General features: G+C 33.7%; 1 protein-coding gene across 1 annotated transcript in view; it reads right to left on the bottom strand.

Annotated features, from left to right (window-relative positions):
- LOC115887503 (SCY1-like protein 2) overlaps nucleotides 1-24,641 on the bottom strand; it is a gene marked incomplete at its 5' end in the record, with an annotated part of 80,468 nt that overhangs the window by 28,954 nt on the left and 26,873 nt on the right. Inside the window, 6 exon segments of the mRNA XM_030906965.1 lie at nucleotides 7,121-7,270; nucleotides 9,053-9,070; nucleotides 12,258-12,323; nucleotides 16,696-16,949; nucleotides 18,956-19,306; nucleotides 23,610-23,859. Coding sequence (XP_030762825.1) covers nucleotides 7,121-7,270; nucleotides 9,053-9,070; nucleotides 12,258-12,323; nucleotides 16,696-16,949; nucleotides 18,956-19,306; nucleotides 23,610-23,859 — 1,089 coding nt within the window.

Raw genomic sequence — 24,641 nt, 5'->3', positions numbered from 1 at the left:
ATTTTTGAGGCTATTATTCATTACATTTGAGGCATATGAATTCCGTCCGTCTATTTGACCATTTAAATGTTTTATCGTTTTGTTTTTGTTATGTTTATGATTTTTTATTTTTCCTATTGTTTTTACGTTTATTAAAAATTTTATTTTTTTATTTTTATTTATTAAAAATTCTCTTTGTAATTTACACAAACTGGAAAAAATATACCAAATTCACCAAACATCAGTCATCTACACAAAACAAAAATAGAGCCAATTTAAAAATATGAATTACTTCTACTCTGGTCATATTTTCCCTTAAAATAATTTTAAAATCCTTAACACAGCACCAATAGGTTAAGGTCTATAAAAATTTATAAACGTAATAAAAACGAATCCATAAAACTTTCAAATAAAACCGAACTGGAATTCCCCATTATGTAAATTATTAACTTAATATCCTTTTTATTATGACCCAAAAATATACTTAGCCGAAAAAATATGTATATAAAAAATTGTAAATCTTTTTACTATAAGTGAAGGATTACGAAGATATTATTCATTACTTTAAAACGAATTATAACAAAATAATGGACACATCAATAAAATATTTAAATTACCCAATATCAATAAAATATTTAAATTATTAATATTTAAATATTTAGAGAATGTTAAAGTTCGTATAACCGATTTTGTATAGAAAAAGGAAGAAAACATGTTCCCTGTTGTTAAAACCCTCCACCCGAAGTGAAATTTTGTTGGCGACGCGCCGTCATTTTCGCCAGCCAGCGGTGCGCTGGCGGCCGACTATGAAAGAGCTTTTTTTCTCTCCCGATATCGAAGCGCTCGCCGGCGAAATCTTCGGCGAGCGCTTCTTTTCGGCGGGCGGCTGGCACTCGACTATGAATACGGCCATAAGACACTCGAACGAATTTCTTAGGTCTTATGACCGAGAAAAGTAAAAGATTTTCCTTGATTTAAGTAAGAATATTCTTCGGATTGTGTCGGGGTTTTTAACAGGATGCTGTCTCATGAATAAACATCTCAGTATATTAAAGCTAAGAACGGCGAATGCAGATTCTTTAGGGAAATTGTGGCAACCCCAGAGCATCTCATATCTGAGTGCGCCGAGACTACAACCCTTCGTGATATAATTTTTAGCGTGATTGATATCGGAGATGCAGAACTAGTCTCTTTAAAACCGTCTCAAATACTGGCTTTTGCCAAAGCCCTAAGACTGAAGTGATAAGTTATAAATCAAGAAAGGGGGACACAATAGATCTATAAGGTCGCGGTGATTAACTTCTCCTCTCCCGTGCAATCTACAATGGTAAATTTAATGCTCCGCATGGTGAAGATCAGAAGCTACATCAAGATGTGTAATTGGACAACTTCTAGAACAGAGAACTTCAACCAAACCAAACCAAACCAAACTAAGTAGTTGGAAGTGATCAACGCGTTTGTATTGTAAATGTAAAATTACCTTGCCTTTGAGCTTATTTTTTCTGGACATGATGACTAGAGTATTTGAAATCGCATGGGAATTTTGTCCGACAAAATATACTACAAACAAAAGATGAAAGAACAAGACCATACTGTTTTCGATTTTTTTTTGCACAAAAATAAGTAATAGGCATGACATTATTTAAGCAACACAGAACACAATACAGAAAGTACTTTTGTGTTACAAAAGTACCTTAATAATGCCACTTATATTGGGGCTAGCCCCAGACTAATTTGTTCAGTACATGAGTTCTTTATTAACATTAAGTACTCGTTCGGTGTAAACTAGACTTACTCACGTACAAAGCGGGTCGTAAGCTGAGGCAACAGGCAATAAGCAATAAGATTCAATCAACAGACAACAGGAAATAATATTCGTACGTATATTGTTTGTCTCTCATCAAAGCAACACAAGTCACGAAACAGTCCGTCTTTTTGTAACTAATTTCCGACAACAGTGACAGTGATGATGATGTTTTTATATTTTAGTGGTATCTCCGTACGACCAGAAAATACATTTTTTGATAGTTGCCATATTTATTGCCTGCATGTTACTTATAAAATGAATCGAGCGACATGCAGGTTTATCGCCGGAAATATAAATCGCCGAAATAAAGCAACTTGTTTGGAATATTGCGTTGTTTCAGTGTGCAAGACAACATTTCATCTTTAGTAGGGTCGCACACCGGAGCAACAGGCAATAAGCGATACGCAATCACCAACATGTGACATTATCGCCTATTGACACCAACTAAAAATCAAATGTTGTTCCGCATACTGAATCAACGGAATATTGCCCGTCTGAAGAAAATACAAGCAAATAACAACGATCAGCGAACCCACTAGACCCCCAGTCATTAATGTTAACTCCGAGGAAATTCCTGAAATAGACGTAGAAGAAATAAGGAAAGCCCAGTCCCAAATGAAAAATAACAGAACACCGGGAGAAGACAGAGTAACAACCGAAATGTTCAGATCTGGTGGACAACTTCTACTGCAGAAGATGACGGAAATTTTTAATAGATGCATTATGGAACAAAGAATACCAGAGCTATGGCAAAACGCAACAATCACTCTCATTCACAAAAAGGGTGATAATACCAGACTCGACAATTATCGTCCCATCAGCCTGCTCTCGCACTTCTACAAAATATTCACAAAGGTGCTGACAAATCGCCTGTCAAACAAATTCGACTTCTATCAACCCCCGGAACAGGCAGGGTTTAGAAGTGGCTATAGTACTGTGGATCACCTTCAGGCAGTCCGCACTCTCATAGAGAAAAGCACTGATTACAACTTCCCTATATATGTCGCCTTTGTGGATTATGAGAAGGTTTTCGACTCTATAGAGCTACACGCCATCCTCGATGCCCTGCAAAATGCCAGAATAGACTACATATACTCGGGCATAATATCATCTATTTACAAATCAGCTACAATGACTATCAAACTGGATGACATAAATATCACAAATAAAATTAAAATGGAAAGAGGAGTCCGATAGGGAGATACTATTTCCCCCAAACTTTTTACACTGGCCCTGGAGGACGCATTTAAGAAGCTGAACTGGGACAAGAAGGGTATTAAGGTAGATAGTGGGATGCTTAATCACTTGCGCTTCGCTGATGATGTCGTTGTCCTGGCCTCATCGTTGGAAGAACTTCAAACAATGCTCGAACAACTTCACCACACATCTGCGCAAGTAGGTTTAAAAATGAATTTGTCTAAAACTAAAATCCTAAATGAAAATGAAGAGCAAGTTAATGTTAATGGACAAAGGATTGAGAACGTTAAAGAGTATATAGGTATATCTAGGTCATGCCATAAAACTCGGCAAGGAAAATCAAACAACCGAAATTTCTAGAAGGATCAAACTCGGATGGGCAGCTTATGGTAAACTTAACTTTATATTCAAAAGCAAAATCCCAAATAGCCTAAAAAGAGACATTTACAACAAATGCGTCTTGCCTGTCATGACCTATGGTTTGGAGACTATGACGATGACGGCACGAAGTGTGAACAGGTTGCGAGAGTGAGCCAAAGAGCTATGGAAAGAGCCATGATGGGTATCAGTCTTCGCGACCACATTAGAAATGAAGACATTCGCCGACAGACGAGGATAACGGACATCGTAGAGAGGATAGCTAACTCTAAATGTTCTTGGGCAGGACACTTGGCCAGACAGTCCGAGGAAAGATGGGCAAAAAGACTTCTTTGCTGGAGGCCACGTCTAGTAAAACGCCCAGTCGGCCGACCTCCTAAAAGATGGACTGATGATATCCAAACCGTAGCCGGTAAGAACTGGATGAGGAGAGCACAGAATCGAAACGAGTGGAAGAAACTGAGAGAGGCCTACATTCTGCAGTGGATGAGTAATGGCTGAGAAGAGAAGAAGAGAAGAAATTAGAAGAAAATATTGTGTTGCTTCAGTGTGCGAGAAAACTTTTGATCTTTAGTATGTTGTTAATAGACGATAATATCGCATGTTTCTGGTCGCATATTGCTTAATGGCTGTTGCTCTAGTTAGTGACCCTGCTTATTATGTTGTCAATAGGAGATAATATTGCATGTTGTTGGTTGGCGTATTGCTTCTTGCCTGTTACTTCAGTGTGCGACACTGCTGAGAGTTGTTCCGATCCACAGAACACAGCTAGGTTATTATAGGCCAGTCAAATAGCATTTATTAAAGCGGTTACTTGAAAATAAGTGTTGCAAAACTAAATTATAAGTTTTATTGGTTTATTTGACCTTGGTTTATAAGCCCAGAAGATGGCAAAATTCTTAGATTTTTTTTAGATTTTCACCCATAGTTCCAAAACATTGCGTTCTAGCAAATATTTCACTATTACGCAAATTAAAGAAGATTAAATTCTGCGTCAAATGAATGCCATATTTATTCAATTTGATTCAGTAGTATTGCTAACCCACTTTGCTGAAAATGCATTAAAGTGACATTCAACCATCCGTCACATAGAAAACATCATTCTAAATAAAAAATACAAGTAAAGTAACAGAGCATAAAATTGTGGATTTTACATGTACGTTAAATTTTAAATTTAACAAAGATATACCGAGAAAATGAAAATATACTTGCCCTATGCTCTTCAGTGTCCAAGAATGGTACCCTTCCATTCCTTCTAACTCTGTATGAGGTAACTTAAAAAGTGGTATTTTATATTATATTAATAAAATAGATATTAATTGCGATGTGTGTTTATATGCACTAGTTTGCACTGTTGCCAGATACCGAGTATGCCATAAATACCTTACCAAAAAGTAACTCTTGTGTGTGGTGATTCTTAACAGAATCACCATTTGCGACGCTAACGAAGAATGAAGAGCATATGGCAAGTTTCGGAACATTTTCATTTTCTTCTCAAGTAGTTGAAGCCAAGCTAATCCAAATCAAATTTAAAAAATTTAGCATACACGTTAAAACTAATATTTTGGTCTTTTACGTTGTAACTCTTAATTGTATTATAATAAGTAGTATTATAGTATAAGTATTATAATAGTATAATGATTAATAATAAATTGAATTAACTCATTATTCTATTACTCATTCGACGTAGAATTTAATTCTCTTTAATTTACGTAATTATGTGTTTCCGTTAAAAAAAAACAGACAATGGTCCTAGTTATCGACTTCCAGCAGGCATATGGCAAAGTTAGAAGCACCGAGAAGAGTTAGAGCTTTAACAGAATTTTAAGGGTTAGCAAGAAATTGACAAAAATGAAAAAAAGTGATACTCCAAGAGATAGTAAACGAAGTTAAACTAAAAAAGAAAACAAAGTAAAAATGTATATTCAAGGACAGGTTAAAACAGGAGGATCCGCCTTCTGTATACACAAAGACAATAATGCCTAGCCTTTGCAGATGATTGATTTATCTTAGCAAAAGATCGAATAGATCTGATAGTGATACCCAAAATACCGTATGATCGAAAAAGAACGGCGTCCAGTTGGCTTGGAAATGACGATCGATGACATTTCCCATATAATTTTACATATACAATGACAGCGATCTTCATTTCATAGCCATCGTTGACGCCGTTTTTATTCGATCATACGGTACTAGAAGATCAAGCACAAAAAGTAGGCTTAGTGTTTAATCAGAAGAAAACTAAGTTGATGGAGTAGTCGATAGTGATTTTGAGAAGGGAAGATGTTTACAAGTAAATTCTGAGAGAGAGAAACGATACAAGTTTGAGGAGGTAGATACATTCCCATATCTAGGAACCGTATTTATAAGAAAACCAAATGTAACTGAGGAAATTGTGTCAAGAATAATGGAGCAAGAACATCCGAATATTTAGTTTTAATTATTGTCTAACATTATTAATTACAATATAGTAAAAAAACATATTTCCAAAACTTAAAATCGTTAAACTGCAGGGCAATACCAAAAATACGCAGGGACTAACTGTTCTGGCGGTCCGCCTTTTATAGATTATAATCCACGGTGTTAAACTATTTAAAAAATTATTTCTTATTTTTGAGTGGATTTATATGAAACCATGATATTATTATAACATATAAAAGTGTCTTGAATTGACATTGGGTTAATAATTCTCCCAGTCAGCTCGATATATTGATGATGTTGTCAGTATTACTCATCAAGCAATACTACCTGTTATTATTAATCAATTAAGGCCGCGTAAACAAACATAACATATACAATTTTATATACTAATTCGTCATAATAAAATTAATAACAAATATATTGTAATTATATTCCTGCAGATTGAATGAAAAGTTTTGTTCTTAAATATTTACTCTACATGTTATAAACGTGTGGCCAGATATTAATTTTGTAGAATATATATCCACATAAAACGAGATGTAATTAGCGAAATATCATCGTAAAAAGAGCTATTTTAGAAACGTTTAGGTTTACTTATTTCACTGATATTTATGAAAAAAAAATCCTTTGCCTCGGGTACAGATATCGCCACGAATTAAGAATAGAAAGTATTACGAGGCAAACCGAAGTGGGTCAACGACAAAGTCAAAAGTCAACGACAACTGGAAATAAATCGAAATGCGACAAAGATGGGCAACGAAATGCGACCTCGACCTCTTTCGAAGAGTTCTCCATTTAGTGTAGAGGCTGTTTTAGGCTCTTAGAGCTATTATATAATTTATGTAATTGTGAAATATACGCAACATTTCAGAACTATAGGGAAAATCTAAAATAGGTCCAAGAATTTTGCCATCTTTTGTGCCTTCTGGCTCCGTGCAAATCTAGGAAACTTCCCTTTCGTGTCAAATAAACCAATCAATTTGATTGGCCTTCAACTGTTGCTGGCTATTTATGATATTAAGTATTTCGGCCAAGCAGTCGCTATCTGTAAAGCAGCACTAGTGGTAAACTAGCGACCCATCGCATCGCCGAAGAGTGAACAGAACGAGTAAACTAGAGAGAGAGAAAGTAGGAGTCGTTACCGGTGTTGGTAGGTGGGGCGGCAGTGGCGGCGGCGGCGGTCGTGGCGGCTGACGGCCTGCGGCGTGAGAGGGCGGCTGCGGCTGCTCAGCTCAGCGTTATATTGAGGGAGGGGCACTTGCGGACGGTGGCGGGGGGCGCGGACCCCGCCGCCGCCCGGCCGGCCCCGCGTGGCGGTGGGGTAGGGGGGAGCCTTACCATGCCGGATCCGAGCTGCTGCAGCAGGCCGCTGCTGCCGCCCTGCGAGCCGCCGCCCAGGGCGGCCGAGGGACGCCGCGACCGGATCGACTGCATGCTGCTGCTCAGGAGGAAGGGAACACTGCTGCTGGTGTTTGGCATTGAACCGCCCTGCAATTCGGACAATGCAAATTTAGTAAGAATTGTTAAATGTTTATAAAATATATGCGATTTTTTCCTCATTAATCAAGAGTAAAGGGAGATGACCAATTCGGCATCATTTGCTTTTGAAGTAGACAGTAACGATTGCAGCGATGTTAACATTAAAAACTTGCTCTTGCTTTGGTTCTTCATCAACTAATCTATTAAGATTTTATTGTTTTTGAATGTTATCAGTGAAAAGTCGTATTATTAGTGTTTGTTTGGCAGTTACTTTAGCGGATAAGGTTTTAAGTCCAAAAGTGGTATCTGATATTGTTGCATTAATTTAACATAGTAAAGAACAACTTCTGAACTTGAATGAACCAAACCATCTCTACTAGAGCTAATAAACAATAATAATACTTTTCAATGACAGTGACATTATAAAAACAATGAACATTACTTTATTAATGTTTTGATTGGTACCCCCAAAAACACACTTTAATGCTAAAATTGCTGTAAATAGTTACTAACTTTATCAACAGCGAATATCTCCAACAAAAAAGTTATTGAGATCAGTCAAAAAACAGACTATCGAGATAAATCTTAATTATATAGAGGTTTGTAATTTGATAAATCACTCCACAGTATTGGTGGGGGATGATGTTTAAAAAACTCGAAAAGGAAAAACTTTTCTTTTATTAATATTTTGAGAAAAAATCGTCTTCCATGTTCTAGAACTTTCCGTCATGTTCACGTTACTGTGCATATTTTTTTCTTGGTTTTATTCGAATTTTAGCAGTTTATTCTAGCGTTTGTTAATTATATTTATTATTTTTTTTTCGTTTTCTATGGCTTTAGTGTTTTATTTTAAGTGTTTTTTAAACCTTCTTCACCACCACTAGTTCAAAATTAGTCGACTTATCTACTCTTAAGATATCTTGATCAGGATTTGTGTATCTTCCAAACTAAAGATTTTCTACAACTTACAGTTATAAATTTTACTTTTAGATTTACAAGAGTATATTATATTCAATCAGTATTAAATGAAATAAACTAAATGATTAATAGTGCACAAATGTCTTTCCTCTTTTATGCATGGTATTAGCATCAGTACTGGAATTGAGATTTTTGAGGGAGCTATAGGTCTGTTGCATTACGATCTATTGTGATTCTAAATACTAGCTCATTCTCTCTCAAATGGAAAGCCAATTAATAATCGCTGCCTTCTAAATACGTTGTACTCTAAATTTAGACTATGGCTTCTAGTGGGCCGATTTTGGTAATTTTTTAAAAAAAATTCTAAAAATAATTCTTCTTAAATTAAAAATTGAATTCCTCATTTGTCTATTATACGAGGGAAAACAAAATGTTTTTTTTCGCGAATATTTGAATTTCTCGTGAAAAAATTTAACAAAGCAATTTAAAAGTCGTTTATAAAGACTTCATCATTAAGGTATATCATCTCTTGATAGTATGATTTTTAATTCATCTCAATAGCTCTTTATTGTTATTGAGATATTCACTTTAGTTAGAAGAAAAAACAATTACAGCAGTTTTAGCATTAAAAAACTTCTTGCTTTTAATCTTCATCAACATATCTGTGAAATGTATTTTATTGTTTTTGTAATGTCACTGTCATTAAAAAGTCATATTATTATTGATCGTTGGCAATTACTTTAGCAGAGATAGTTTTAATTTTAAAGGGTTTCAAACAGATGGGAATATCAATTTTTTATTTAAGAAAGGCTAAAAAGCCACAGAATTTATTTTCGCAACCTAAAAACAATAATTTATCGAGGAAATACTTACTATCATGCTCCGTGCAAGCTAAACAAAAGATACAAAAAATTAGTTTATTCATTAATATTAGTTTACACAAATCTGACACAGAAAAAGGAATTTATGAACGACCAACAGACAGACCGCAAAACCACTCCCTCCGATTGCTTTAGTCCTAAATAAATCTCGCTGTCAAAATACTAGACCGTTAAAACAAATAAACTTGTCAGTTATGGAAATTGCGTTTATTGGACGATACGAAAAAATATCGCGGGAAAAAAACGGCACATTTTTAATGAAAAAACGAAATGAGACGTCAAAAAAGCAATCGGACGAATCGATTTTGGCGTTTGTCGTCGGCAGAGGGAATTGTTATGACAGAAATGACGATGCGGAGATACGTAAAAATCGTAACATAGAACGAGTTGTGGGTATCAGCGGCTCGGATGATGTGAAGTATTGGCATTTCATGTGGGTTAGGTAAAAAAGCGGAGGGACGACGAGCCACGTGTATAAGTTTCGCGAAAATATGTTTAAAACATCGCATATCAATTCTAATCAAGATCCTATAGATCTGAAAACACATATATTGTCAGCTTACAAAAAGTTTAGATTTTAAAGAATTATTCTGATTATACAACTCTATGTATATTTTTCCTATATAGAAGGATGTGATTAATAAGTGATAATCATTTAAGTGATTATCACTTGATGGCCATATTGTAATTGTCATTTTTTGAAATATTAATTCAGAAGTCATTTCTGTCAGTTCCACAAATTATAATAAAAATGTTATTTCGTTGTATAATCTTTTGAATGCAACGCGATGTTTGAGAATTACCTAATACTTTTGCCTGACGCTCAATGCAATACCGGCAACACTACGACTCCGAAGGAGTAACGCATTTCGTGTCAGGTAAAAGTATTATTCGGTAATCCCGAAACATCCAGTACAATCAAGCAAAATTGAAATTTTTCACTAATAAAAATAATTTCACCTAAACGAAAATTGTTCTCTATTTTTTACAAATAACGACAGACTATTTATTCACAATTTCTCTATATAAAGTCAGAAAAAGAATTGAATTTGCGATTGTACCTTTTAAAAAAAGGTTCATTCCACAGAACTTTCACTACACTCTTCTTGTAGTTATTATTGAGGCCTGTTTGCGCATATTACAACCACAATGTTCAAGAACAAGTACCAAATCCTCCACAGGTCTATCTGTTCTGTCAAAATCATACGATCTGAGTTGCTGCAAAGTTTGTGAACTCCTTCCAAATACTTAGCTGTATTAAGGTTTTACTTAGTTACTATGGCAACAGAATTACCAAGTCAACTGAACTTTCTATTGCTTAGCTGGTGTCTTTTCAAAAAGAGAAAAAATATCCATTATTATAAATAAAAAAACAGAGTTTTAATATGAGTTCAAACCCAATTTTAATTAAGAGGCGAGGTTATTAAACCCGGAAATTTTTACTTACTAAAGAATATTTTTATAAAATTATCCCGAGTCAAAGACAAGGGATAATTTTAATAAGTATTCATAAGCTCGAAGAAAAATCCGGAAATAATTTAACTTCTTGTGGTATTAATAGTGATAACTCAATTACTATAAAAACTCCAATTCATCATCTTCCTGATCATTCCTTCTTAAACTGATAAAAAAAAATATGGGCATTGTCGTCTAGCTTCTCGCGTGCGTTGGTTGACAACATAAATATCCTCCCCAAGACTTTAACAATATCTATGTTCCGCAAGCTGTATCCAGTTATACTCTATTCTCTGTAACTTCTCAGTCTATCGCGTTGGTGGACTCATGCTCTGGCAAAATAAAACAGAAAAAAGATGTGGGCTAAAAATAGGCTTAGGTGAAGAGGTACTGCAACTCAATTTTTTTAATACGTACCTATGCATAGCAAGAATTTAACAAGAAAACTTTTCATTTATTGTATCTACAAGAATATAGTTGTTCTCACCACTTTTTCATCCTGTCCTTCTACTGCTAAAATCTCTTGGCCAACGTGTTTCATCCTGAAGATTATTTTATTGTAGCTACATATTTTATCATTTCTGTCAACTTCGTGTAATATTTATTTAATTTTTTTCTATATAATCTTGAAACATCTGCAATGTAATATAAGTAACACCTATCATGAGTTTTTCTAACGCGTGTTATGTTGATTTAAAGTTGTTTGCAACAATGTTTGTTGTTGCCACTAATCGTAAAAAAAAACAGAACGATGCAAGTGTTAGAAACTTTAATTTTTATGTTGATAAGAATTTTGTTGCCCACAGTGTATGGCTCCAACCGTTGTTCTGCTATAGAGCGGTACTGAGTTTGATTCCCAACCGGTACGGTCGCTTAGTTATTTAAATAAAAATTAGTTACTTATTTACATAAATTGTTCGCCCAGAGAGTCTCCATCTGAAGATATGCTGCTAGGGAATACTCCTTGAGTATATTTGCGTAGTACCACCTCCCAAATAGTGCCGTTTGGATTGGGCGATAAAATGTAACACTAATGACACACAGGCATGCGAAAGGTCGCCAACAGTATAGAGCGTGGCGTTACAAGAAGGAATTTTAATATTTTTAAGCATGTTTCTAAGTCCTCCAGGTGAAGCTTATCCTCGGATTCTACTGGTAACCTGGGCTTGTTGGATTTCAATTTCTAATTGTAATTGGTGTCCTAAGTTGGCATAGACCTCCACTCTTTTTAACACTTTACTTCCCACTTCTTTTGGCGGTACGTTGGTTGTTAAAATTTTATAACACGCATATCTAGATTGTTACTAATTAAAATGACGTCATCCGAAATAATTTAGATATCAAGAGATAGTCGATAAATAATTTCTATTGGCAACTGCTGCAGATTTTTTGATCGCACTACCTTAACCAAACAGAACACAAGTCTCAAAACATCCAGAAAGTTACTTTTTAGTAACTACATTGTTTTTGTGGAGCAGCAATAAATAGAGTCATGGACTGCCCAAGCACCGATTCCTTGATTCTTGTTGAAACTGAGAGTTACAATTATTACGTAAATAATAAACTTGGTAATATATGTATTCCAGATCACAGGGTGGAGGATTTTACATATTATTTATTTTTACACTGAGGACCTTTGTATCTGATGTATATATAGGACGTGGCTCGTCGCGATGAGATCGCACAATGTGAGTAAAAGTGGGGTTATGAAGTATACATCGATTGAGTTGCGTGAGACTTACATAAGACGTTGAAGGCACCGAAAGGCTCGAGCCCTCTCGGGACACCGAGCAGTATCCGAATCCGCCCTGTGGGCCAACCAGTATGTGTTCAGTATATTGTGAAAATTTCAAGTATACGCAGAGTCAACAAAAAAAATCGGACCTTAAAACGTGTGCAAAATCTAATTTATAAGGAATAAATATTAAGGAAAGATGGCAAACACTATTTTGGAGTTGAAATCAAACTAACTTGTTACATACCTAAATATATTATGAACATAATTGTTTAATTATCCCCGTATGACTCTGAATTAAAACTGCAAATATCCAACTGAAGGTCTTACTCTACTAAAGTCTCAAAAATTGAATCATACAATTTGACGTGTGGATATTAGGGTGTCCGTTATTTCCCAAGTTGATTTTTTTTGCTGCCGCCCTCTGAAGTTTTAGTTTTTGGTCTAAAAAAATATCCAACGTAAACAAGCTCTTAATTTTTAATTTAAACCGTGCCGGAATCATGATACTTTTCCCATTTAAATAACATGGGATTTTTTGACCTTTTGCATTTAATTTTTATCTTCAAAGCAAATGAACCTTCAGCTTCGACAAAGACATATGCCTCGAGCATATTCTATTACAAAATTACGCTCTACAAAAAAGGTATCTTTGGTTATTTCCATAAAAACATTTCTTTAAAAGTTATTCGCGGTCAAAATTATGCACATAGTTTATAACCAAATTTTTCTATCATTCACTGCAAATTTTAATTGCGCCTTTTGATTTTGACTAAACAGGATCTAGAACCCATACTTTTTTCAATAAAACAATATTTCTTTACCAACTTTAATATGGAAAACTAATATTGCACCATCTATGATCCAATTATAATTTAAGGTTATTGTTTCATTGCCTTTCAGTGTTCGTAAATATTTGTGTCAATTGAAAATATTGAACAAATTTCAAGTGGTTTTTATCTTAAATATTACTTGTATCGAATTAAATTAAATTATTAATTAATAAAACTAAATTATTATAAATTTGAAATATGTTTTCCATCTCTCCATCAAAATTGGTCCGAATTTTTTCGTATCGTATAGTAGATATTTGTTATTTAATATGGTTTAGGTGTTAAAACGGTTATGTATTATGTTAGTTGTATTATTTTTGTTGAGATTGAAATGTTACTAAATCAGAGAAAGATCTAGAGTCGAACAACTAACACTAACAGCAAGCTACTACTATGATCGATTTCATTTTTAGAAAATCATTAGCAACAGTTATAATTTAAGATTTTTTAAAGTGACTTTTTTAAATTTTAATATTTTTGGATCCCTTTTTAATTATTCCTACTTAAACAAATAAAAAAAACACTATTATTTATTTATTTTTATGTTATTAGCTTTTATGGAATTATGGAGGATTCCACTAATTAAAAATTTATTTAGATATTTTGATGTTATAAAATTGTATCTAAATAATATTTCTTGTTTGGAAAGAAGATTTATTAGGAGATTATATTTATATAACATTTTTTTTTATTTTTAATTTATATCGATCACAGTAACAGTAACTACAGAAGTTCTACTTCTAGTGATGTATCTAATATAAGTAATTAATGTATTGCTATTTTTTTAAACTCAACTGTTATTAAAATGTTATTATTGAAAAATATTATTTACATATGTACAGACTACATTATTAATAACTTATCTATAATAAGTAATTACGAAACTTCGATAAGTCTTTAATTGTTGATTGAAGAACTAAAAAGATGAGCAACCTTATGGGCGATTTAGTGACACAAAAGCTGTCCGAGATGTAGCTGGCGATACTGTCTGGTATACTGGTAGCTCTGCGCCGTCCGCTGCGCCGCTGCGCACTGATATTCTTTTACAGCGCAGCGGATAAAGAATACTGCACTGTAGTTCTGCTTTCACTCGACAGAGTGGGTTGTTGCCAGAGAGAGTGTTGCCCGAGCTAGGGATTAATCCGTAGATTTACGGATTTTGAATCTATTTATGCTGTAAATAATTTCAGTTTAAAAGTAATCTAAACAAAATCGTTTACTGTTCCTTCGTGTCGATGTTTGTGGTTTGTGAGAATAAGAGCCTTGTTGAGTGTACTAACATCTTTCGTCCGTGCATGGGCGAATATCTTAGCTCGCAAAAGGGCAATCAGAAACAATAAATATAATAACTTATGATCTAAAGATATTTGCACCAGACCTTCAACTTTAGCGTCGATCTCCGCAACCAGGGACTGCGTACCTACGGGTGGGGACCCGTTAAACTAACTTTCTTCGGTTTTGAACGATATAAATGAGGCATGTTTTGAATGTATTAAACTATAAACCTAGGTATGATAACAGTTTCTATATTTTTATTATTTCTCTTTTATTAAAGTTCATAACAGCATAGTTAGATTCTCCTGAATAGTGATCATGGTTTCTCTGTCGTGCTCTTTTACATGTGAATTCCAGGCAGAGTACGACACTCCTTTCATTTCATTTAATAAAATTAGTAGGGCTATTTACAAATTTAGTGTTTTATTTACATAACCTATTCTCCTCAAATTTCCCAAAATATTGCTTCTGTCGAGGCGCATCCGAGGTAATCGCAATAAAAAATATTTAACACAACCTAGGTTCCTTTCTTTCATTTAAATTTCTTGTTATACAGTTGGCCAAAATATTACCTCTTCAACTTTGTTGACGAACATGGGTTGTTATATTACAATGTCAATATTCGTCATTTCCAAGCCAACTAAACGACTCAATCATACGAAATATTCAGTACCTATAGAAGAATTTTTATTTTAGTTGTTTATTCTATGTTTAACACGAATAAATTTTCAATACTTAAACGGGGATTTTTCATTCAAATATATTTTCGTCAAACGTATTGCAGATATTATACAATATGGCAACACTGTCGCTTTCAGTTCCACGCCGGCTGATTTAGAGAAAATGAGTGTTTTATGCATTGGCCGCAGAACCATTAGAGGCTCCACCGTACAGCACTTCAAATCAAATCAGCCTTGTCACGAATTCGCCCATTATTAGGTGGCGTATCTTCCCAATTCTTTCAATCAAACCTTTAATATTAGAGTAAGCCAATAAATAAAACTAATATGAAAATACATCTTATGACATTACTAGTCTAACTGCAAAATAAATATTATAAAGTCTGCTTTTGAAGTAATGTTTTGCTATGGTTAAATTTAATTTGAAGGTAATACAATACGCTGTATAGACAGTTTAGGGAATTACACAATGTTTTAGATTGAATTAACGTTTTATTATATTATGAAAATATGCGTGCAACTTCTTACTCTCATTTATTTATAATGTTCCTACATTATTTTTGGTGTTACCAACCAATAATCAACGAGAATATTCCTATAATTTAATAAAATCACTGTAAATCACTATAAATAATGAATTATTTCTAATTGTTGAGCTGTAATTTCTGTATTATTAATCTGGTAAACGAACTTTTGTTAACAACATTCTGAGAATTCGAATAATGAATTGAATAATGACAAGACAAGTGACATCTGTCTAAAAAAACACCGATTTAGAGTGACAATTTGGTTATGTAAAATTTAGAGTGACAATTTTGAATTCTATGAGTTTACTGGTTACCTAACGATTAACGTTAATTTAAAAATTAATCAACATTTAAACAAAAAGAGACCACAGACCACACAAAACAAATTGTTGGTTAGTAGTAGTTAATTAGTCAGATACATAGATGTAGAGAATTATCATTTTTTAATAAAAATTAAAAAAACATATTATATAGAATTATATACGGTTTTATATTAACTCTAATTTTTTTGAAGTTTATAAAAGCATTCATAAAAAATATATATCCTTCAAATCCTTCAATTTAATAGCTGTTAGTAAGAAGTTTCACTTCCAATATGCAGACATAGTGCACATAATTTTTTTTTGCAATGGTTATTAAGCTGCTGCGGCATCTTGTACACTTCGCACTAAAAGCGATTCGAAAAAGAACAATATTCGACTGCGAGGTCTGGTAGTAAAAATTTCTAAGCTTAAAGTATTACAACACAATACATTTAAACCAACAACATGTAATACAAAACTGAATGTCAAAACGAATGACAATATCAGGAAATAAATAAATAAATGTGGCAATTTGGCATATTTTACAGCAGAGCTACCACCTCAATCACCAACGGGAAATTTAAAAAAACCGCGCCCTCGATGACCTAACTAAAAGTTTAATTGGTATCGCCTATACGCCCAATTTAATAAAAAAATTGTATTAACATTTTTTGTAGAAATAAGTGACATTATCTTTAAAAAGACAATATTTTCTTCCAGTACCATTCCGAAACTGTCCACACAGCGCCTTCATTTAACAGCACCTTTATCATGCGCATGTTATTCCCAATTCCGCTTTCTACTCTAAATGTTAAAATTGTCACTCACCGTCGGCGGGGAGAGATTAACCGTGGACCCTCTCCTCTCCTGCGGACCGATGCTGGAATGTCGTCGAATGGGCAGCCCTCCGCCGCCTGGCGTGCCCCCCGGGCTGGAGGCGCACGAAGGCGCGATGCGGATCTTGGGCGTCATCAGGGTGTTGTCGGATAGTCTGCGGTTGGGGAAGGCATTGGCCACGCGCAGGAAGTTGCTGTCGGGGGAGGAGGGGGAGCCGCCGAACCACCAGCCCCCAAGGATGCCACCTGGTCAAGATAAATTATAAATTAAATAATATGTGTACAAGTACAATTCTGAAACAGTACTATTTAAACATTCTAAGCAAATAAATTCTTATGAGCCACTTGCTAAAACCGTTTCTAAAGATAATTCATAGAAGTATATACCGAATATGTAAAGAGCAAATTGCACCAAATCAATTTGGGTTCGTACAAAAACACTTAGAGAAATTCATTTCATATGGATTTGAAAATTACATCAACCTAGTAAAAAGTTATTTGAATAACACACCCCAAAAATCAAAAATCGGAGACATAGAAAGCAATAGTAGCATAGCTCCATATGGCCTACCACAAGGTGGCAACTTGTCACCACTACTATACGTTCTTTATTCTAAAGATATATTTCAACACAAATTTTTTAGTAGAATGTAGGCGTATGCTGACGATTTATGTATGGTGTATTCTGACAAAGATTACAACAATTTACAAGTGAACCTAAATAATGATCTGAAGAAATTTGAAATGTGGTGCTTCAACAATTCCCTAACTATAAATGAATCCAAAACAGATTTTATAAGATTTAATATAAAAAAGCAAACAAAAGATTTAAATATAACTCTAAACGAGCAAAAATTAAAACAAATATCTCAAGTCAATTACCCCGGAATTAAAATTCGTAACAATTTAAAATGGGACACGCATGTAATGGGACCAAATAATTAAATGGGACCAATTAATAAAAAAAAGGACACTGCCTTGATACCACCTGCACAGGGAGGCCTTAAAAGTCTTCAAACTGTTGCAAATGAAGAAGGATGCAACCATCAACTGCCACTGAGATAAAACTTACTTACTAAATAATATTTTTGAATTGTATATTTTTAAACAGTTGTATATATTTTAGTTAATAAATATTTATTATATAAATAAAAAAACGCCGTTGGCACAAGAGAGGCATTATTCAGCATGCAAGTCCTGTTCTAAAAACGCAGAGATGTGAGCTGTAACGTTTTTGCGGATCTAATAGACTACAAAAGGCATTTGAGGGAGTGAGATACGAACAAATGATAGACGTGTAGTGAAAAAGACTGGCAAAAACGGTAAAGATATACAAGTCAAAGCAAATCTGTATTGGAAACAATCGGCAGTTCTTAGAGAGGACGGGGAGCATACAGGACAAGTAGACGTCTTGTTTTGTGTACGGCAGGGGTACATAATCTCATCAATGATAGTCAATCTGTACTCTGAACACATCTTTAAGGAGGCACTACAATACATAGATGAAGGCATCTCGATCAATGGAGTCTCACTCAACAACCTGCGCTATGGCGATGATACAATAGTGTATGCCGATACCATAGAAGGTCTGCAAAATCTGATGAACAGTGTAATATAAACTAGTAAAAAGTATGGACTCGACATAAATACAAGTAAAACAAAATTTATGATTATCAGGAAGGACAAGTTCACTGGAGTTAACTTGTACTAAGTAATGAGATTTTTGAATATCCGGAGTGCGGAAGAGAGATAACATCACGTATCGGGATTTTCAGTCACAGAAAAGCTATAATAATATACATAGCACGCTTGATATAAGCCACGGTAGCGTCGGATTTTTTTCTCCAGGCTTTATTTTTAGGAAGAAATAAAACGAAGAAACCGAAAACAAATTAGTGTTTTCCTGAAAATAAATTTGGATTTTCTTCATTGTTTACCATAAACCCTACTTTGTTTGTGTTTGCTTTTGGCACGTTTTGTCTACTTATTAATGCGTATTTATCAACCAATGTTCAAAACCGTGATCCAAGAAACTATTTAAAATATATATAATACAGAAAAATGATACTGAATAATTTTGTCAACCTGAATTTTAGACATTCAATAAGCTATGAGACCTTCAAAATTAAGCAATATTCTTACTTACAGAATATTGGTTAATTTTTAATATCCACCATTTTTATTGATTATTTTAAATCAAATATCTATTTAACTAAAATATCTGATATCTTTAGCTCTACTATCAATCTTACCCGTTGAATTCTTCCTTTGCATATCCTCAGCGCTGGAGGTCTTCCTCTGTTCTATTCTCAAATTAGGAATATTAAATGGCGGCACGTGCATGTTATCCGAACTATACTGGTGTCGCAACGGCCTGTGTCGCTCCGGACTGGGCAGCGATAGGTTGTCCAGTTTGAGCTTGTTGCGCTGGTTGCGGTCGATCTGGTCCAACATGTCTTGCAAGACTTCGATCAGCACGGTGAACTGCTCCAGGTTGAGGGACGGGTTGACGGTCTGAGGCAGCAACGACGGCATTACCTTGGTGGCCATCAGGTTGACGCTGAGGCCGTATTTCTTGTCGCTGAGCATCAGCCGGTAGATATCTGGAAAAGTGGTTTTGCAATAGGGGCATTATATAAGCTAAATTATTAGCTAAATGTGTAACTAGCCATATCTATGATTGAATATCATTATTCTAAATTTAATAGATATGTACAGGGTGTCCCACTAAGAATACATCTCGGCGATATCTCGGAAAGTATTAACCGTAGAATCTGCGGAAAAAAAACATTTATAACTAAAGAGGCTATGAGAAATTGCTGGAAATTATTTTCAAGTTTGTAAAACGGCTGCTAGAGAGTGTAACAGTTATAAAAATTAAGAAAATTAATTTTTACACAATTTTGCCTAGATAATGGGTACTATAAATAATAGATTCATAATCTTCAGCAAATTTTCAATGTTTTATGTTCAAACCATTTTCTCATATCTGCCAAAATAAAGTGGCGGGGGAAGGTTAGATCTATTTTTATATAAATAATAATAACTCTGGACCTGGATGATCGGAATCCAACAAAGTGGGGCTCGTTTAAGTAAGTAAGATCGTTTCTTACTCTATATTATATCTTATAAACAATAATAATAAGCTTTTGAACGTAGACGCGAGGAGGTGCTGTTTTACAATTTACCAAATATTGGCGCGTTTTTTCAAAAAAATTAAATAAATGCGATAGTGTAAGTAATTTTAGCTGGTAGTAAAGAGTAATAAAATCTTAGAAAGTCAGCGAAAACCGCATCTTGAAATCCTCTTTCAAACCGAAGATATTAGCAAAATTATATGATTTCACTGAGGCGTCGTTTCTAGTTCTCTTTCATTGATATCTTAATTATTAGATACTACCGTGTACCAGCGACTTCGTTCGCGTCGAATTAGTCATTTGTAATGGTGATGATAAAGCAAAGCAAGAATTGCCATTAACATACAAACTGGATAAAATTTTCTCACATTTATGTCAGCATGAGAAAAAACAATATGGCGATATTATTATATAACTTGGTAATATTTGAGGGGTAGTTTCATCTCGTTGGAATTTGAGTTTCGAAAAATCCGTTTGCCAAAAATAAGCTTTTTCCGTCAAGCAGTTTAAGCAGAATCGTGGTTAAGAAATTACCCAACTTTTTGGAACACCCTGTATGATTTTTTAAAAATTTCAAAATATATAGAAAAACAAATAAATTATACTTATCCAAGCGTTCTCCCGAAAGACTAACCGTTTTTTAAATAACAAATATTGTAATATTTGAGGGGCGTTTTCACCCTCTTGGAATCTGAGATTCGAGAAACCCCTCCTTATCGAACCAACTTAAACGTCAAGCAGTTTAAGCAGAATCGTGATTACTCAATGGTCATATTTTATGAAACACCCTGTATAAATTTATAAAAATTCTTAAAATATGTAAAACAACAAAATAAAATATACTTGATCAACAGTTTTTCCGAAAAACTCACCGGTTTTTAAATAAAACATATTTTAATGTTTGAGGGATAGTTTCACCCCCTTAGAATTAGAGTTTCGAAAAATCCCATCTTATCGAACCTCTACACTTTAAAGTCAATCTGCTTTCCAAAAATCAGCTTTTTACGTCAAGCGCTTTAAGCAGGATCGTGATTAATCAATGAGCAGATTTTTCGAAACACCTGTATACATTTTTAAAAAATCTTAAAATAAGTAAAAAAACAAAATAAAATATACGTATTTAAGCGTTTTTTCGGAAACTTGACCGTTTTTTAAATAGAAAATATTGTAATATTTGAGAGGTGGTTTCACCCTCTTGGAACTGGAATTTCGAAAAATCCCCTCTTATCGAACCTCTACACCCTAGAATCAACCTGTATGCCAAAATTGAGCTTCTTACGTTGAGTGGTTTGAGCAGGATCGTGATTAATCAGTATCGGATTTTATATATTAGTATAGATTAATAGTAGTAGTATGGTATTCGGGTACATTGTCAATTTTTTGAGTAAACTAATCTTTTCTATCATATTTTTTATTAGAACAGTCATAATAAAGAGGGCTAATGATACCGTTTTTTAGAAAAATAAGGTAATTAAGAGCTTATTTTTTATAATTTTGCTAATATCTTTGGTTTGAAAAAAGGTATCAAGATGCGGTTTTCGCTGACTTCTTAAGCTTTTATTACTCTTTAGTATCAAGTAAAATTACATATACCATAGCATTTAATTTTTTGAAAAAACGCTCAATGTTTGTTAAATTGTATGACAGCGTCCCCTAGCGTCTATTTTCAAAAGTTTACTATTGTTGTTTATATAAAGTCACGGGGGTGTCACTTGTATGGGAAAACAGGCAACAGTCAAATTTAAACGTGCCAGGATCAACGACAAAGAAAGCAACATCTGCCAGGCATTGGCTTTCTTTGTCACTCACATTGCTTAAATCATGATACCGCGGCCATTTTGACAACAAAGAAGCTGGCCAGGCTGTCCTGGCAAGTGATTTAAAACAATTTTGCTTTTTTACAATATTAAATTACCATTTGGATGTATTTAATGCGATTATTCAGTTAACTGGTAAGTCAGAAATTACACACAAATACTTTATTCGTAAATACAACTAAGATGTAAACGTAGTTTTGTATTTTTAGATTTCAACTTTTGCAAAGACCCGCCATAGAACTTGCCTGGCAGCGTACCTGTTTAATTAAACGTATTATTTCCTGATAATAATATCAAAACACGTAAGTACCTCTATAATTTATGATGAAAAATGATTTTGATTATGTTTTATATTATTTAAATACTTTATAACCTCAAATAATAGTAAGATCCTTGTTTATATCGCACAGCCCGTTCAAAACTGTATTGTCTTCAAAAAATGTTTACAGAACAAACAATTATTACAAAAACAATGTCCTTTTAATCTGATTTATACCTCAGAAGGATGCCAGTTAAATTTTTATTAAATCAACATTACATTATTTGGCCATTAATATGCAAAAAGGAGCATATTGCGTTAACTTAAATTTTCTTTTACTTCTCCTGACAATGTTCTCTATATTCTCTATTTTGAGTTAGTAAACTTTTGAACGGGATGTGCGATATATAAAATACATAATATATCCAAGGGTATGATCTGATAAAAGTATTTTTTGATGCATTTTTTGGTTGTTTATGCACATTGGCTTGGTTTATGTTTTATTCAGCTTATATTTATTTGGTATAACAGTTTTTTTTGCCTTTGGAATGGCATGCATTGAGGCTAGATAGTGTTTTATTAGATCATTAAAGGAATTTAAATTAGCATATATTTTTTGTGATATTAGTGTGTTATCATGATACAGGTAGTTGTATCATAGTGCCTTATGCATGTTATTTACCTATTATATACTTATGCAATGTATTATCAGTAAATAGATGATAACATACTACTAAAATGTCTTTTTAATAGTATGTTTATCTTTCCAATTCACTAGTTATTTGCAAAATGTATTTTGAACTAATTTAAGTCATTAATTGATCATCTTTCTTTTTCAGGTTCCGGGATATTCTTTTTCATTGTTAAAAAAATATATATATTTCAATATTATTGTAATATAAATCACAGCACTAAAAAATAAATGATATTGTTTACTAATGTGTAATTTATTTACTATGAATTTTCTCTGAAAATAATAAGTCTTTAATAATATCATTGATTTGCTGTGTAAAGTTAATAGACATATTTTTTAATACATTAAATTATATTAAAGTAATAAAAAATATGTTTATCAACTTTAAACAGTAAGTCAGTGATACTTATAAAAATATTTTTTTTAAAATGCATCGGAGGGCCCCGCCCCTCCAATTCCCCTCAATTTAGCTAGTACTGCCAGGCGACACCAGGTGGCGTTTGTTTCCATTTTTTAACATGAAGTTAGCATTTCTCTAATGTACCTATTCTCTGTATAAAGTATAATATAGAGTAAGGAACGCTATTTTAAACGAGCTCTCGTTTGTTGGATTTCGATCATCAAATCCGGAATTTAAAGAAGGCGTCCATTCTTCTCAAAGAGACCTGGTTTAAATTAAAAAAGTAGAAAAAAGACCGAGACTTTGAGTCTTTTTTCTACTTTTTTTAATAAAATCCGGAGTTATTAACATTTAAATAAAAACAGATCTAACCTTCCCCCACCACTTTATTTTAGCAGATAGGGGAAAATTATTCTAACAAGTAAGGTTCAAAATTTACTGAAGATTGTGAAGCTATTATTTAGTAAGTTTTTTCCAGTAATTTCTCATGGTCTCTTTAGCTATAAATATTTTTTTCCGCACGCTCTACTACTTTTCGAGATACAGCCGAGAGCTATTCTTAGTGGGACACCATGTACATATATCTAAATCCTACTTACGGACAACCCTTAAAGTGATCATGGGGTCGTTTAAACGTATCTCGTAGAGCAGGGGCATCACCTCGTCGATAATCTGGGATTTGTCCAGCCTATCCAGACTGCGTTCGATGCAAGACAACACGTTCGACACCAGCTTTAAATCATTCTGGTTCTTTTCGTAAATGACTTTAGTCTTGGGTAGAACTATTCTTTTGATGGAGGTCTCGTCCAGATATTCGGAGACGTTGGTTACTGCGACCAAGGCTGCATTCTGGATAAATATAAATAATAAATAAATGTTGGTGTATAAAAGCAAACAAAGTAGTAGCATATCTACTTAGGCTAATCTCAATGCTTTTTAATTAAAAAAATTAGAAGTATTGTAAAATTAGTGACATAGAAGTATAACTGATACGATTATTGAAATAGCTGGCAATACTGTATTAGAGCATGATACAAAGAATACAACGTATGATATTGCGCAGGTTGGTCACTACGTCACAGGTGATAAACGGCACCATTGGTCGGCAAGCTCCGCGCGCCAATTTTAAATTGTCAAACAGATGACATAATAAATGATGAATAAATGTGAAAATAATTTTTCAAATGTCAAGTTCGATGATTTGACATAACTTTTGGGGTTATGTCCTAATTTTTCTCTATTTTGGGTCTTTTTTTATTAGTGGCAATTGGACAATATGAATATTTTTTTGTATGGCGTATGACGTCACAGGTGGTATGCGCAAACTTAACGAAATTGGAGCCGCTATCGATCATACCTTGTTTTCTTTGTACCATGGTATTAGATGACTTCAGGATTAGTGACTGGTACTGCTGCTAAAATAAATTATCGATATTTTTTTTTAGCAAATTCCATTAATTCTTATTTGACGTCAGTTTTTCACTTTTCTATCTTTGTGAAAATTTACAAATTGTTACTTGTTATTTGTGAAATCGACATATTTTTTTATGTAAAATTTATTATTTTTCAATACATAGTGCTTATCATAGAAAAGAAATACTTACATACCCAATAACAATTTGTGTCGAATG

Source organism: Sitophilus oryzae, unplaced genomic scaffold, assembly GCF_002938485.1.
Source record: "Sitophilus oryzae breed Bouriz unplaced genomic scaffold, Soryzae_2.0 scaffold_576_pilon_pilon, whole genome shotgun sequence".
In the NCBI taxonomy this organism is placed as follows: Eukaryota; Metazoa; Arthropoda; class Insecta; order Coleoptera; family Curculionidae; genus Sitophilus; species Sitophilus oryzae.
This window is presented reverse-complemented; position numbering and strand designations above follow the sequence as displayed.